Below are 18,442 nucleotides of genomic sequence, written 5' to 3' on the forward strand. Positions count from 1 at the left end.
TCAGAAATAATAAAACCAGGATATAGGCAAGTCTCTAATTGCTGAAACTGTGAACAGTAAATATAAACAGACAAAAGCTCATCCTATTAGATCGATTGGTTTGTTAAGTTTTACAGTTTAATTTTCTCTGTGTTAGTTATGTAAGAAGCAGCGTGTGCTTTGACTCTGATCACTGACATTTATATTACATTTGGATCAAGTACTGACCTTCAGATTAAGGTGCAAGTTGTTGAATTTCCTCTCGAGCTGTTCTTGTGCGGGTCCAGCCCTGGTTCCTCTCGCTGTGGTATCTTGCACAGTAATAGATGGCGGTGTCTTCGGTCTTCAGACTCCTCATGGCCAAAGAGAAGATATTGTTTGAAGTGTCTTTGGACGCAGTGAATCGATCTTTAATGGCTGGGGCGTAGCTGTTGTCTGATGAACTATAGTAGTAAAGCAGCCACTCCAGCCCCTGTCCGGGAACCTGGCGGACCCAGCTCATGCTGTAGCTGCCGAGATCGAAGCCGCTGGTTTTACAGGTCAGTGTCAGGGAGCCTCCGGGACGCCCGGTCTCTGCCTCCGGCTGAGTCAACACAACATCCGACTGGACACCTGTAAAAATATATCAAAAAGCCCGAGGATTAATGCTGGTGAAATGATTGGTGACTCTGGAACATTCCAGAGAGACTAACACTGAGACAGTAACAGTGAGAGACTTGGACAATAAAAACTACTCACGGGATAAGAAAGTCAGCAACAAACTGAGAGAAATGGCCCACCTCATCCTTCTGGTCATTTGGGGGAAATGGTTGTGTCAGGAACTCAGTGAACAAACCAGCTCCCGGACTGTTGGATTCGGGTCCCAGTGAGCGGCATTTAAATACCCGGCAGAAGGGGGCGGCTTTCCAGGCGCCGCCTGTTGATTCCCTGGTGGAGGCGGCGCCTGGATCCACGTCCCACCTTTCACCCCCCCCCCCCCCCCCCCCTCAACAGAATGGACTCGGAGATTTAGTATAGGATATTATTTTAAAATTACATTAGATCGGTATCGGTATATTTGTTTGGCTGAATAGATTCATTGTAATGTCTATCCTCATCCGAATGGAAAATTATATTTGAACATCTCTAAGTAAAATCGAATTCCATTATATATTAAGTCTCTTTATTTCTACACTCCAATATAAAGGGATGAACATAAACAGATTAAATTACATTATCAGAGAATAAATCGTCTGTCACTCAGATTTGCAACACTCCGGGACTCTATCCCATTACAACAATAAAGTATAATTTATCAGACGAAATGTAACTAAATGAGGGAATGAATGACGTGATTACATTTGCAGTGCGGATGGCCATCACTGTACAATGTGGGTCTGTCGACAAGAAGAAACTCCTCACATTATACAATGTCTCTCTTTACATTTCTCGAACTGTCCCTGAGCCTCAGACAGTCCGGTGAACATTCGAGGTAAAATAAGCCGCTTGCCTTATAATTCAGCAGTGAGTTGACAGAGAAACATAAAATTCACACCAGCTTTTGACAGATAAGTTAATGAATCAGAACGGACACGGCGATCAGCAAAGTTATCCTTCAGCATCTAAATCATTGCCGCTAATTTTACTGACCACCGGCTGTCTAACATTCACTGGTGTTGGGAACACAGGATATCAGGACTTTACAGCATATTACACAATATCACAGGAATAAATGTTTTATCTTCCATTGAAGCAGGTCATGAACTGGTAATTTCTCCACTTATTGGCAGCAATGAGAGGGACTGTTAAATAATGGGACAGCACAAATTAAACTATACACAACACGGTGCTAATCAGGTATAAGAGACGCCTCCGTTTAAATGAGGTCAACAACTCGGAGAATATTCCAGGAATTCCGCCGGGTTTTGAGCACTTTTATGATTTTTTAAAAATTTAAACTTATATTTTTTGCAATTCCCCTCATCTTATTGGGCTTGCGGATTGGGCCCATCAACACCATTCACTCTCACTTCATTAGGTTATTCACAAACGGACTTTCATAACTAGAGTGACCTTTACTCGGAACTTATATAAATTAAATAGCACTAGTCAATGTACTATTTTCCGATCATGTTTAATCTAAGAGTGAACAGAACATTCACTGAATATATTTATTTAGATGGAACACCATTTAAAACGTTTAGTTCATGTGCGACTAAAACATTTAATGTTTGAATGGATCAATCCCATTTAATCCATTCATATTCAGGCTAATCTGCCCCACACAGTATTTGGCAGCAATCCAGCCGCCTGCAGTCAGGGAGGCTCGAATGTTCAATGTTGTTTACAGGAAGCATCTGGATTTGTTTTTCAAAGATCTGTTGGCTCAGTACTGACCGCTTGGCTGCAAGCCAACTTCAAACTCTTAACATTGTCAATGAGAACTATTTATAAACAAATCTACCCAGCAACAGTACTGGAGATCATTTTATGTTTTAAATTGTGAACCTATTTGTACTGTGCCCATCTCTATGGAAAGGATTTGTAGCCCCTCTTAGCAGCAATGTCCCGCTGGAGGATCTCTCCCACATCTCATAACATTGTGATGACGGATAGAAATACAATCAGACTATCAGACAGAGGGTCCATTTGTAACAGACCAACATGTATATTCATGTTTTCCCCCTATATGCTTTCATGGATTGTGGGACTTAATACAATACCCTGCCCCTAATTACTCTTGAACTGAGTGGTTTGCTTTGCCAGTTCAGAATGAACGGAAGAGTCAGAAATGTTGCTGTCCGACTGGAGCCTGATGTAGGTGAAGCCGGGGAGGGATGACAGATTTCCTTCATTGGTGAAACAGAGCGGATTTCATGTAATATATATTCCAGATTTATTAAGTGGAATCAAATTCCCCTTCCGACTATGGTGGAATTTGTACCCGGGTATTTTTATTACTGGCCCAATAACATTAATACTGCATCATCATCCACCCAAAATATAAAGGGATCACTGGTTTGATGTAGAGATGAGTGTTAGTTGTATGCCCGAATATTGTGATTGAGGGATCAGTGAATGGGGTTGATGGATGGATGGATAGATGTCCCTGAAAGATGCTGTTCTACATTCTCAGTTTTGCGCTTGATGATTTCACAAATTAAAGTTGGTCCTTTATAATTTGTATCGCCTGATACATTCGGTGGCTGAAGCCTTTCTGGGTGAATTCCCTCCCCAGACTATCGGGAAATAACGAGCTGGACGTCACTAAGAGGACACTGGAGATATTCCTGCGGTGCTGGTGATTCTTCTCTGCTGGTGGTGAATCTTCATCTCAAAGACAGAAAGCGAGAACGTGATTACATTGTGGAGGACGGTTGTAATATTTGGAACATGTGGTAAATTTCGTGTACAATATGTCACTCCAGATGTCCCTACCCAAATTAATGAAGGCACCAGACAAAAAACATATTAATGTGAAAACAGAAATACTGTGAAACTCAGTGGACAGCTGTAAATGTTGAATTACTTTCCAAAACAGTGTAATAACAAATTGGGAAGTAAAGATTCATTAACGTCACATTAAGTAAAGGCATTTTTATTTCTACCGGCACTTTAAAAATCATCTCACACCCCAGTCTGGAGATTCTGTGTGACGATGACGAGATTACTGACCAATACAGCGCAGAGGCTGCTGGGTAGTTGCACATAATCATCGGTGTGGTTTAATTCTATTTCTCATTGAATTCCGGTGTAGATGTGATTTCTTGGTGACCGAATGGTCAATGCTATCTCAATTAAATTTAATCTCAATAGATTATGTCAAACATACAAAAAAGGAATTACGAGCAGAAATAGTCAATCATGCCCTTCGAGCCTGCTCCGCCATTCAATCATCATGGCTGATCTCTTCCTGGTCTCAAATCCACCTCCCTTAAATGAATTGTATTTACATTTTGTAAAAGAAAGTGCGGATCATAATTGGTGAATGGAACTTTTTATGTTGCGTTGATGATAATTGAATAATATCATTATTTAACTTTGTGACTTGTGACAATTGGTGATATTCGCCACAGAATTGCTAAACAATGACCATTTGCAGCAAAATAGAATCTAACCATCGCTCCTTGACATTCACTGATATTGTCATCGCTGAATCCCCTATCATCAATACGCTGGGGTTACCATTGACCAGAAGCTGTACTGGACTGACCATATAAATGCTGAGACTACAAGATCCGAATAACGTCTCGGAAGTCTGCGGTGAGCAACTCACCTTGTGACTCCCAAAGCCTGTTCACTATCTACAAAGCATAAGCCAGGACTGTAATTGAATGCTCTCCAGTTGCCTGGCTGGGTGCAGCTCCAACAAAATTCAAGAAGCTCGACACTATCCAGGCTAAAGAAGCTTTATTGTCATTCCGTGTGCAAACACTCATTCCATCCACCTCCGGTGAATAATGGCAATAATGTTCCATCCACAAGATACACTGCAGGAAAGCAGCAAATCTCCTTTCGAAACACCTTCTGAACCCAGGACCATATCCTTCTAGAAGGAAAAGGCAGCTGATATATGGTAAGATCACCACCTGGAAATTCCCCTCCAAATCATTCACTATCCTAACTTGGAAATATATCACCGAATAATCGCTGTCGCTGGTTCAAAAGCCTAGAACTGCCTCCCTAACAGCATCGTCGGTGTACCTGCACCAGAGTGACTGCAGAGTTTCAAGCATGCATTTCACCGCCTCTTTGTGAAAGGCAATTAGCGATGGACAATAAATCACGGCCTAGCCCTCCATGCCCACACCGTATAACTTAATTTAAAACAGGGCTTTGTGGAACAATGGCAATTGGTGAATCTAATCATTTATATTCATAAATTAATGAAAATTGGTGAATATAATTGCTATGTTTCTGAACATTTATGGCCTCCGCCTTCTCTGCTGGAAGGTATAAACCATCCCACGGGAGATTCATGATGTAAAATCATAACCAATATCGGAAAACAAAGTGGACAGAGGGAAGTGCAACAACTATTGATATATCCCACTCATAGCAGCACTGGGAAGGCCTTTGCTAGCTTTACACTTTAAACACGTCTTCTGCTTGCCGGCGAAAAGTTGCTGGAAGTAAGGTGCTGTGTTTGTGTCACAAGATTTACTCTGGACATGATCTGCTCTTTCTGCCACTTGTCTACCTCTTCACATTACTTTCATCAATCTCAATAAACATTCGACACTGTCGGTGGGCTGGTGTGAACCACCAGGACCAGTGCATTTAGCAGCTTTGAAATAGACAAAAACCGAGAAAACGACAACCCAGAACGACAATTGGGAGCTTCATGTGCAACATTTGTGGAAATGTTTGCTGTGTATCTATTGGAAATCTGTGTATCTATCCGTGGCCTTTGTTAAATTTATACGCAACATGTGTTTCACACAAACACAGCCACACACACACACACACACACACACAGTCTCCCACGCACGCATTCTCTCTGTCTTACACGCACACACACATTTCCCCTTTAAAATTAAAATCCCGTGTTAACTTCCGAGGAAGCTTCGGACACAATGGCCCCAACCATCTTCCAGGTGGTAAAATGAATCAATAAACTCTCCCCATAACTATGTTTGTGAGATGAATGTTACATTTCCCATGGACTCCATACAACGCCCAGGCAAACATTCCTCTATTTAACAAAGATGAACAAAAATGCATGACCAGGAATTGAGCAGCTTTGTTCTGGTGCTGATCTCAACCTGGGAGAATCAGCCACGGACACCTGCAATTAGTCACACCTTAAATTCTGGCACCTCCGGTAGAAGTAGATGTGATATTACATTTGTGCAAATGGATAATGGATACATCAACATCATGGATTATACCTGACAGCAACATTTTCACAGCAACTGCAATTGCAAAGTTTGGCCAGCAGATGGAATTTAAATCGAGATGCCATGTAGCAGACATTAACTCAATAATTACTGCACTGATCCCTGTCTCTGTTAATTTTAAATTGGACTCCATCTGTATTTTTGTTAGACAAGACTGTCTTTGTTTATAATACAGGACACTGTGTTTCAATTAATACTGCACCAGTACTTGGCAATGTTTATATCACACAATCAATGCGATCCTATTTTCAATATACAGGATCTGTCTCTGCAGTTTTGCCACATCCAGTCCTGAATAGTAATGAATAAATAAACAAAAGGCCAGAATAGGAGCTTCAATAAAATTCCCCTCTTCAATGATGCGGGAGCCCAGCACGTCAGTGCAAAAAAAAAGACTGAAAGTTTCTGGCAGAGGTGCCGAGAGGATGATCCATCTCGGCCTCCTCCGGTGGTCTGCATCATCATGGATGTCAGTCTTCAGCAAATTTGATTCACTCCACACGATATCAAGAAACGGCTGACGGCGCTGCTAATGCATTATCCCTGGCAACATTCTAGCAGCAATACTGAAGATGTGTGGCCTGGAACTGGCTGCGCCCCAGACAAGTTGTTCCAGTGCAGATATAGCACTGATATGTACCCAACAATGTGTAACATTGCCAAACATGACCCGTCCACATAAGGCAGGAAAAACCCAACCCGGCCAACTATTGGCCCATCAGTCCGCATTCGATCATCACGGGCAGCATGGTAGCATTGTGGATAGCATAAATGCTTCACAGCTCCAGGGTCCCAGGTTCGATTTTGGCTTGGGTCACTGTATGTGCGGAGTCTGCACATACTCCCCGTGTGTGCGTGGGTTTCCTCCGGATGCTCCGGTTTCCTCCCACAGTCCAAAGATGTACATGTTAGGTGCATTGGCCATGCTAAATTGCCCTTAGTGTTAGGTGGGGTTACTGGGGTTACTGGGTTATGGGGATAGGGTGGAGGTGTTGACCTTGGGTAGGGTGCTTTTTCCAAGAGCCGGTGCAGACTCGATGGGCCGAATGGCCTCCTTCTGCACTGTAAATTCTATGTAATCACCAACTTCATGAAAAGTGTCAAGGAGCATCCTATCACGTATAGTGTCCGAGCATAGTGTCCCCGGCCCTAGCTTCACCCTTCATCATAAGGTCAGAAGTGGGGATGTTCATTGATGATTACCCAATGTTCTGCACCATATTCGATTCCTCAAATACTGAAGCAGTCTGTCTTCATATACAGTAAGACTTGGACAACATTCAGGCTTGGGCTGACAAGTGTCAGGCAATGACCACCCCAAAAATAGAGATGCTAACCAACTCCCCTTGATTTTAAATGACACTACCTTGATTGAACCCCCCACCATCATTAGCATTGATGAAAAACTGAACTGGAAGAACCATTTAAATAATGTGGCTACAAGAGCAGGTCAGTGGCTGGAAAATTTGCGGTGAGTTACTCACCTCCTGACTTCCCAACCCCTACTCATCATCTAGAAGGCAGAAGTCAGGAGTTTAACGGAATATTCTCCATTTGTCTGAAGTGCGCCCCTCAAGCAACACTCGAGAATCTCAACGTCATCCAGGACAAAGCTGCCGACTCGAGGAACACCCCATCCACCAGCTGAAATATTCACTCCCTGCATCACGGGTGTACAATTCTAGAAGCGTGAGCGACATAGAAGAATGTACTGCAGCAACTGCCTCCTTCTATACCACCTTCCAAACCCACGAACTCTGACATTGAAAAGGACCAGGCCCGACAGACGCATTATAACAGCAGGACCTGCAAGTTCCCCGACAAGCCTCACGCCATCTTCATATATAATCATAGAATTTACAGTGCAGTAGATGGGAACTATATCCCTGTTCCTTCACTGTCACTGGTCAAAATCCTGGAACTCCCTTCCTATCAGCTCTATGGGTGGACTTACTCAGTATCGAATGCAATGGTTCAAAAAGCGAGCTCAACACCACATTCCCAAGGGCAATTAGGAATTGGCATCAAATGCTGACGTTACTGGTGACACCAAGATGCCATTAAATCATTTTAAACATATCTCTCAGCCTACATTCACCTCACCCCCGCCTCTGTTTACATTACACTCGTCATGTCTCTGTCACATTACAGCAGGTCCTGTCTCAGTTTCCCTGCACTCGGCTGAATATCAGTTGTTAATATACAGGCCCACGCCCTGTTATATTACAAATCATTAATAATAACTGCACTGAATCATGTCTCGGTTAGTCTGGCACGAAACACGTCACAATGGTTACAGCATCAGAACGTTTATCTGTGCATCGTAACTGGAACAACATTCTGTTTGCATCACGTGGTTCGGTCTCAGTTATTACTCGACAAGATAGTTAGATTCTAATAAACTCAATGCTGCTTTAGTTAATTCTACACCTGTCCATGTCCCTGTTTATGTAACACGAGTCCCTGCCCCTGTTATTCTTGTGTTGTACGATATCCCTCTTATTGCTGCATTGATCATGTCTCAATTTGGATCAATCGGCACTCCGCTAGACCAGAACTCAGTTTATATTGCACTAGACCCAGTCTCTGATTATGTTATCGGCGGCATGATGGCACAGTGGTTAGCACTGCTGCCTCATAGCTCCAGGGTTCAATTCTTGACGATCGGTGTGGAGTTTGCACTTTCTCCCTGTGTCTGAGTGGCTTTCCTCCGGATGCTCCTGTTTCCTCCCATAATCCAAAAATACGTAGGTCGGTGTATTGGCCAGTCTAAATTGCCCCTTAGTGTCCAGGGATGCGCAGGTCATGTTGCAAGGGCAGGGGATTGGGGAAGATGTTCTTTCAGAGGTCGGGGCAGATGCTATGGGCCGAGTGACGTTCTGCTCTGTAGGGATTCTATATTTGATCCTGAATCTGCCTATTTTTTCCGAGACCTGCTCACTTTTATTAATGCACCAGATGATGACTCTATTTTGAATTGTGGGCGCATTATTCCACATGTCTTTGAGATGGAAAGATAATATAATAAATAGATATTTTGGACAAGAAATCAGTATATGGCAACAGCCTGAAACGGGATGTATAGTATCTACAGTGTGTGCAATGCAACATTTGATATTCATTTTCAGTGCAGTCAACATAATTTGATTTCAGTTGGCATTACGTCGTTGCCGGTACCCAAGACCAATTCCTACCCCAGAGAGCTGTATGTGTAGGAGGATGCAGAGTATCGTGTTCCCTTGTACCCTTGTGATTCTCGGAGGTCTCGGGTATGGAAGGTGCTGTTGAAGAATTCTTGGCGAATTTCTGCAGTGCATCCCGTCGATGTTACACAATGCAGCTACTGTGTGTCTGTTGTGAAGAGAATGAATGTTGCTGCAACATTAGGTTCTGTCTCAGTTATTTATCTAATGGCCCTTTGTTTCTGTTACACAATTACAACTATTCAATTCCCTTAGTTTTTTTTTATAAATTTAGATTACCCAAATATTTTTCCAATTAAGGGGCAATTTAGCGTGGCCAATCCACCTACTCTGCACATTTTTGGGTTGTGGGGGTGAAACCCACGCAGATACGGGGAGAATGTGCAAACTCCACATGGACAGTGACCCAGAGCCGGGATCGAACCTGGGACCTCAGCGCCGTGAAGCAGCTGTGCTAACCACTAGGCCACCGTGCTGCCTCTGCATTCCCTTAGTTTATTGCACTAGGCACAAGCAATAGTTCAGTTGAACAATTTGAAGTGGCTGCAAGAAGATCAGGGAGGTCTGCGCTTGTATGTAGATGCATCGAGGGTGCTGACAAGCCAGACTATGTTGTTTATCTGGACATAGATCAGCATTGCTTGCTGAAGAATTTTAGACTCTCACATTTCCCTCAGTTTTTTGTTAATCTTCACAATTTCCACCTCAGCCACTTTCCAAATTATTGTGCCTGGTCCACCGCAGCAATTACTGAGGCTGAGTCCAATGTAATATGAACAGAGATATGGTCCAGGGCAGAACTGAAGCTGTATCTAATGTAATACAGAGACAGGTTTAAATTAATAGAAGCAGAGTCAGGTTCTAGGTTAATGTAAAGAGAGACAAACTGGGTCCATAACTCCATAAGATATAGGAGCAGAATTAGCCCATTCGACCCATCGTGACTGCTCCGTCATTAAACCATGGCCAATATGTTCCTAATCCCCATTCTCCTGCCTTCTCCCAATAACTTCTGAACGCCTTATTGATCAAGACATGTCCTCTAATTGGTGGCCTAGTTTAATATGAACAAAGAGAAATAGGTCCTTATTTAATATAAACTGACACAGGTACAAGGTAGTATAATATAAACAGAGACGGGCTCACAGCCTGGTGCAATACAGAGCCAGGGACGACTGTCCCTTCAAACACTCGCAGGTCAGGTGCATCACAGGTTGGAGACAAAGAGAAACTCCCTTACACTGTCCCCATCAAACATTCTCAGAGCAGCTGCAGATTGTTTAGATATAGAATTAAATTCCCTCTCGCTCAAACACATTAAAGGCCTAGAAACCAAGAGTTCTATACCAGGCAAAACCTCTTCTGCACTCTTCCTTCAGAGATCCCCAAGACAGGTTGACAGTGGGGTTAGTTACTGGGTAAAGAAACCTCTGCATTTTCCCATCAAACCCACCCAGGTCAGGTGCAGCACAGTTCAGATACGGAGTAAATCTCTCTGTGCACAGTCATATCAAACACTCACAGGGCAGGTTCAGTGCAGGTTACATGCAAGTAAACTTGCTCTACACTCTTCAGTCAAATGCTCCAAGGTCTCGGCAGCTGGATTAAGTGCAAGGAAAGATTCTTCGACCCTGCCACATCAAATCCTCAACCACCATGTGCAGCCCAGATCAGATATAGAGGAAACTTGTCTCTACAGTTCTCATTAAACACTCCAAGATCATTGAATGCTCCAACCTCATTTTAGCGTAAAACTCCCTCGACGGATTCCAATACATTGGATTCGATGCATTTAGTTGGAAGCCAACGGGGTGAGTTCGGGCTGAGAGGGCTGGTTTAGCTCAGTGGGCTAGACAGCTGGTTTGTGATGCAGAATATGCCCAGCAGCCCGGGTTCAATTCCCGTTCCAGCTCACCTGAACAGGCGCCGGAATGTGGCGACTCGGGGCTTTTCACAGTAAAATTGTTATTAGTGTTGGCCACATGTCGATTAAAGACAATGACCCATCGTGGAGAGACATGAGATAGAACCAGTTATGAGAAAGACACAAAGAGAGATAGGATACAGGACATTTCTACTAACACACTTGGCATGCCCTTATATTTAGAGATTAAAGGGAATATTTCCTAATTATGAACATGGATATCATCATGACATTTTTCTCATATAACTGATGAATAAAAAAATGTCGAAAAACAAACACTACTGGAATCCGTTGATCTATTTGCATCATTTGCTCTATTTCTGTGCGGTGTTGGTGGGGAAACATTTGTTTTGCTTTTCTCAGTCCGCAATCTAATCTAGATCTTCTATTTCTGTGTCTATTTACATAAACACCTCACTGGTCACAATGAAGTGTTCATGTCAGCAAAATTAGATAAACACAGTCACTTATTGATTAGTTTTAACTCAAAATAGCGGTTTATTTTAAGAATATTGACAGTTGGTTAAAATGAATAGAAACTTCCATTAGAACAGATGTTACTTAATTGAAATAAAAAATACTTTAAATTAAGTATTCATTCTGAAAGTTCTGATGCCTCAATTAATAAAGCATCTTTAACCAGCTACTTTTCCACTGAACGTTAATTTGATTGAAATCTTAACCTATTTAAAGTAGATAGATTAAAACATCAAGCAGAGGAGTGATCTATAGTCACATCAATCTCAGATCTTTCAACATATTACAACCAGCATTTTAAAAATGTTAACATTTGGAAAGAGATTGCTTTTGTAAAACACTTTACGCGACCTCAGGTCACCTCAACGCCCTTAAAACTCACTGATTTTTTTTGCTGAATTTAGTCTCTGCTGTAATGTTGGAAACAGAGCAGTGAATTTGCGCACAGCAAGCTCCCACAAACTGAGATGTGATAAGTGACCAGCTAATTTGTGATTTTAGATGAAGAACGGACATTGGTCCAACATCCAATTGGCAGCAGGGTAGCATGGTGGTTAGCATAAATGCTTCACAGCTCCAGGGTCCCAGGTTCTTCGGAAGTATAAACAACGCGACGATTTTTGGTTGATTGATTAAGCCATTCAATTGAAAGTCTCTACAGCTGCAAAAAACCCATAGGATTTTGAGCAGAACTTGGCCATTCGGCCCATGTTATGGGTATAGGGTGGATACGTGGGTTTGAGTAGGGTGATCATGGCTCGGCACAACATTGAGGGCCAAAGGGCCTGTTCTGTGCTGTACTGTTCTATGTTCTATACTGGGAAAAGCAGCTCTGCCCTTTAGAATTATATCAGTGAGGTAACCTATCTGAAATGTGAATCTGTTTCTCTCTCTGCTGATGCCCACTGTCCTGCTCCGCAGTCTTTTTTGTTGTTTTTGTTTTAGATTTCCAGAATCTGCAGCACTTTGCGCAGTTTTGGATTCATTCTCGCCATGTAGCCATCAGTGACAAAGTCAGCATTAACTATCCATCCTGAGAAGCCGGATGTGAACCATCTTTTTGATGAGGTGCACTTCGAGCGATTTTATTCACATTTGACTTTCTGTAGCATCTTCCCTTCAACTGACTTGCTTGCTCGGCAATATCAGAGATAGTTAATAGTCAACCACATCATTGTTGAAATAGAGACACATATAGGCCAGAGAGAGTAAGGAGGGAAGCTTTCTTCTGAAGGACGCTGGTGAACCTGCTGGGCTTCGCGTGAAATTTCCATTTCTTCGGAAGTATAAACAACGCGACGATTTTTGGTTGATTGATTAAGCCATTCAATTGAAAGTCTCTACAGCTGCAAAAAACCCATAGGATTTGGAGCAGAACTTGGCCATTCGGCCCATGGAATCTGATCTGCCATTCAATGAGATGGTGGCAAATCTGGTAAAATCCTCAACTCCACAGTTCCACTTTATTCCCATAACCCTTGATTCCCTTACTGATGAAAAATATCTGTCTCAGCCTTGAACATGTTTATTGACCAGGCGAACGCTCTACGGCAAATAATTCTATAGAAGCACTACGCTCTGAGAGAAGAAATTCCTCTTCATCCTCGTCTGAAATGAGTGGCACCTTACACTGAGATTGTGCCCTATGGTGCTAGATTCTCCCAAAAGCGGAAGCAACCTCGAACATCTACATTGTCAAGCCCCCTGAGAATACTATATATCTCAGTAACTTCTCCTCTCATTCTTCTAAACTCCAATTCGTGTAGGCCTAACCGACTTAAGCCCTCCCCATTTCAGTCTCTGTGGTCACAGTAAGAAGTCTTACTACACCAGGTTAAAGTCCAACAGGTTTGTTTCAAACACTAGCTTTCGGAGCACTGCTCCCGACGGAGCAGTGCTCCGAAAGCTAGTGTTTGAAACAAATCTGTTGGACTTTAACCTGGTGTTGTAAGACTTCTTACTGTGCTCACCCCAGTCCAACGCCGGCATTTCCACATCATTGCCACAGTCTCTGTGGTGCAATTGGTCAGCGTGTTTGGCTGTTTACCGCAAGGTCTGCGTTTCAAGGCCGGATTCTTCTTTATTTGCTGACAGGTAGAGTAACGATGGGCCGAGGAGACTCCTTCTGTGCTGTGAAATGCTACCTACCTTTGAAAATCCCTCCACACTCTGGATTTACCTAAAGAACCTTCTCTGGACTGCCTCCAAAATATCTTTCCTTACATAAGGAGACCAAAACTGATCACAACATTACAATATGACCTGGTGGAATTTGTACTCCTGTGTCTGGAGTATTAGTTCAGGCCTCCAGATTACCAGTTTTGTAATAATATTGCGAGACTATCCCGAAGACTGTAATATCCCCCCATCGAAAAGATGGAACAATTGGATCATGTGCGGAGGTATCTATTGTGGGAGGTGATAGTGATTCCACAGAGAGAATCATCATGGTTTGCATTTTGACATTCTGAAATATTGCTCGGTGAATCTAAAGTTCAAACTATGGGTCCAGTCTTACATGGGTCAATTTAATTTTCAGAGGCTGGTCTTTTACTAGTCTTAGGTCCTATTCTGACACGATGGCAATGGTGATAGGGAATTCCACAGGCTCCATATAAAATATCAGTTATTCCAAAAATAGCACACCAGGGTCAGTCTCTGTTTATATTTTACCGGACCATATTCCTGTTGCCTGTCACGATATTCTAAATGATTGTATATATTTGCTTGTTTGTACGAGTACAATCATTGTTGATTTGGAGATTATATTAATTCTTGTTGATACTTATAAGTAGTTCTATGAAATTTGTATTTGCTCTGCTATCATGTGGGTAATATTGAGTTTAATATTTTACCACCGTCCCAGTAATGTACTAGACTTGAGGGACAGGTCTACATGTGAGCATCGCTGCACAGCACTTTCCAAAAGTTAATGGAAATCTCTGTTATGTTCAAAATGATGAATTTACTCTTGTATTACACTCTATCCATTGGAAACTGGTTTTCATGGTGAGGATTTTTTTTCTGCCTCGTTTTATATTCACTAAACGCCTAATATACTGGCAGTGTGAGGCAGATCAGTGCTCTCACAGAATCACTAGAATGGCTCCCACAGGATAAATGTCCACACAATCATAGAACTCTCATCTGGTTAAGAACAGCAAGTGAATTCACTTCAAAAAGGGATTGGCCGTTCACGCAGTTGTGCATATAAAATATTGTTCTGGAGTTTTGCAACTGTAATTTATCAAGACGTTATGTTATGTTCAGAATTAATTGTTTTGCTTTGCGATGTCTTCATGCGTCTCGGCCCTAAGCTCTGGTATTCATTCCCCACTCCTCTTTACCTCAATTCCCTTAATAAAATCATCCCATATAACCTGCCTCGTCGACCAAGTTTTTAATCATCTGTCCTAATAAGTCTTTACACATATATTAATCCAGACCCTGCAGCAGGAATGACTGCAAGAGACCCTACCTCAGTTTATAATATTCCAGACCCTGAATCAATAATCACTGCTCTATATCATTTAAGGGCAATCAACCTTTGTATCAGTAATTTCTGCACTAGAACCTGTTTCGATTTATGCTAGTTGAGACCTTGCATTAGTAATCACTGCACTATATCCAATCTCAGTAGCACTGTTGTTTCACAGCGCCAGAGTCCCAGTCAGTGCGGAGTCGGCACGTTCTCCCCGTGTCTGTGGGGTTTGCATCGGGTGCTCCGGTTTCCTCCCACAAGTCCCGAAAGATGTGCAGTTCTGTAATTTGGACATTCTGAATTCTCCGTCTGTGCACCCAAACAGGCGGCGGAATGTGGCGACTGGGATCTTTTCACAGTGACTTCATTGTAGGGCTACTTGTCAGCTTACTTGTGAAACAAATATTATTAGATTAGTTTAGGTTAATCTCCACCCCATATGAGTAATAATCGTTTTAGACCTTGGCATGGAGTCATGGAGAGTTAGCGGTTTACAATACAGAAAGATGCCCGTCACCCACCATATCTACGATGGCAGTCAGGTACCTGTCTATTGTAAGATAGTCCATAGATGGTCTTCCTACCATAAAACCATAAGGCACAGGAGCAGAATTCGAAGATTAGGCGAATCGAGCGTGCTCCGCATTCAATCACGACTGTTATGTTTCTAATAGCCTATCTCCTGCCTTCTCGCCAGAACCCCTGATCCCCTTATTAATCTAGAAACTATCTATCTCTGTTAGCCTGGTTAGAAAGAGGGAACGATCCTTCGGCACTGCCACATCAAATCCTCACCACCCTGTTCAGCTCAGGTTAGATACAGGGTAAATGTTTCTCTACAGTGTTCATTAAACACTACAAGGTAATTGAATGCTCCAACCACATTTGAGAGTAAAACTCCCTCTATGTATTCCAATTCATTGGATTCGATCCATTTAGTTGGAAGCCAATGGGGTGAGATTGGGCTGAGAGATTATATTCGGCACATGTTGGCTTCATGTTGTCGATTAAAGGCAGTGACCCATCGTGGAGAGACATGAGACAGAACCAGTTAGGAAAAAGGGACAGATATCAGATACAGGAGAACTGGAAAACTCTACTAACACATTTGGCGTGTCATTATATTTCGAGATTAGAGGGAATCTTTCCTAATTCTGAACATGGATATCATGATGATCTTTTTCTCATATAACTGACGAAGAATCAAATGTCAAAAACAATCATTACTGGAATCCGTTGATCTATTTGCGTCTTTGCCTCTATTTCAGTGCTGTATCGGTGGGGAAATAGTTGTTGTGCTTTTGTCAGTGTATAATCTAATCTGAGACTTCTATTTCTGTGTTTATTTACATAAACACCTCACTGGTTACAATGAAGTGTTCGTATCAACAAAACGAACAGTCATTTATTGATTAAGTTCAACTTAAAATAGCGGTTTATTTTAAGAATATTGACAGTTGGTTGAAACGTATAGAAACATCCATTAGAACAGATGTTACTTTACTTGAAATGAAAAAATAAAGTTAAATTAAGTATTAATTCTGAAAGTTCTGATGCCTCAATTAATAAATCATCTTTAACCAGGCTGTTATTCCACTGAATATTAATTTAATTGAAACATTAACCGATTTAAAGGAGATAAATTAAAACATCAGGCAGAGGAGTGACCCATAGTCACATTAATCTCAGATCTTTCAACATATTACAACCAGCATTTTAAAATGTAACATGCGTGGAAAGAGCTTGCTTTTGTAAAACGCTCTACCCGACCTCAGGTCATCCCAACGCCCTTAAAACTCACTGATATATTTTAGCTGAATTTAGTCGCTGCTCCAATGCTGGAAACAGAGCAGGGAATTTGTGCACAGCAAGCTCCAACAAACTGAGATGTGATAAGTGACCAGCTAATCTGTGATTTTAGTTCAAGAACGGACATTGGTCGAAGATACTGGGAAAAGCAGATTTACTCTTTACAATTATGTCATTGAGGTAATCCACCTGAAATGTGAATCTGTTCTCTCTCTGCTGATGCTCACTGACCTGCTGAGCAGCCTTTTTTTGTTTTTGTTTTAGATTTCCGGAATCTGCAGCACTTTGCACAGTTTTTAACATTCATTCCCGGCCTATGACCGTCACTGGCAAAGTCAGCATTAACTGCCCATCCTGAGAAGCCGGATGTGAACCACCTTTTAGATAAGGTGCACTTCATACGGTTGAATTCACATCTGACTTTCTGTGGCAGCAGACCTTGAACTGATTGGCTTGCTCGGCAATATCAGAGATAGTTATGCGTCAACCACATCACTGCTGAACTAGTCACATAGAGGCCAGACAGGGTAAGGAGGGAAGATTTCTTCTCCTGAAGGATATTGGTGAACCTGCTGGGCTTTGGGAAATTTCAAGAGCTTCATGAGTATTATGAATGACGCAACAATTTTATTTCTGATTTATTAATTCATTCAATTGAAAGTCCCCCAGCTGCCATAAAACCAGGGGCTGATTTAGCTCACTGGGCTAATTCGCTGCTTTTTAAAGCAGACTAAGCAGGCCAGCACCACGGTACGATTCCCGTACCAGCCTCCCCGGCCAGGTGTCGGAGTGTGGTGACTAGGGGCTTTTCACATTAACTTCATTGAAGCCTACTCGTGACAATAAGCGATTTTCATTTTCAAACCATAAGATGTAGGAGCAGAAGGTGGCCATTCGGCCCATGGAATATGATCTGCCATTCAATGAGATCGTGGCTGATCTAATAAATCCTCAACTCCACTTTTCCGCCTTATCCCCATAACCCTTGCTTCCCTTACTAATGAAAAATCTGTCTGTCTCAGTCTTGGACATATTTATTGACCCGGCCTCTCCAATTCTCTGCACCATAGAATTACTCCCCTCTGGGAGACGAAATTCCTCTTCATCCACGTCTGAAATGAACGACACCTTACTCTGAGATGGTGCCCTACGGTCCCAGACTCTCCCACAAGCAGAAACAACCTCTAGCATCCACACTGTCAAGCTCCTTGAAAATACTACATATCTCAGTCAGTTCGCCTCTCATTCTTCTAAACTCCAATGCGTGTCGGTCTTCCCTACTAAAACTCTCCACATGTCAGTCTCTGTGGTGCAATTGGTCAACGTTTTTCGCTGCAAACCGAGAGGTCTGTGTTTCAAGACTATCCAGGACTGGATTCTTTTCTATTTGATGACAGGCGCAGTAACGATGGGCCGAAGAACCTCTTTCTGTGCTGTGAAATTCCAGCTACCGATGAAAATCCATCCATACCCGAGATTAACCTAATGAATCTTCTCTGGACTGCCTCAAAAATATCTATCCTGAGGTAAGTAGACCAAAACTGTTCACATCATTGCAATATGCCCTGGTGGAATTTGTACTCGAGTCTCTGGAGTAATAGTTCAGGCCTCCAGATTACCAGTCCAGTAATAATGTTGCGAACCAGCCCTAAGACTAATATCATCACATCTAAAAGATGGAGCAACTGAA

General features: G+C 42.3%; 1 gene segment (V, D, J or C); it reads right to left on the reverse strand.

Moving 5' to 3' along the window:
- Positions 1 to 214: 214 nt before the first annotated feature.
- LOC119960998 lies at positions 215 to 775 on the reverse strand. The segment is given in 2 exon segments: positions 215 to 591; positions 718 to 775. Coding segments are annotated over 2 exon segments (435 nt in total).
- Between the last annotated feature and the right edge of the window lie 17,667 nt (positions 776 to 18,442).

This window comes from Scyliorhinus canicula, unplaced genomic scaffold (assembly GCF_902713615.1).
Source record: "Scyliorhinus canicula unplaced genomic scaffold, sScyCan1.1, whole genome shotgun sequence".
Classification (NCBI taxonomy): Eukaryota; Metazoa; Chordata; class Chondrichthyes; order Carcharhiniformes; family Scyliorhinidae; genus Scyliorhinus; species Scyliorhinus canicula.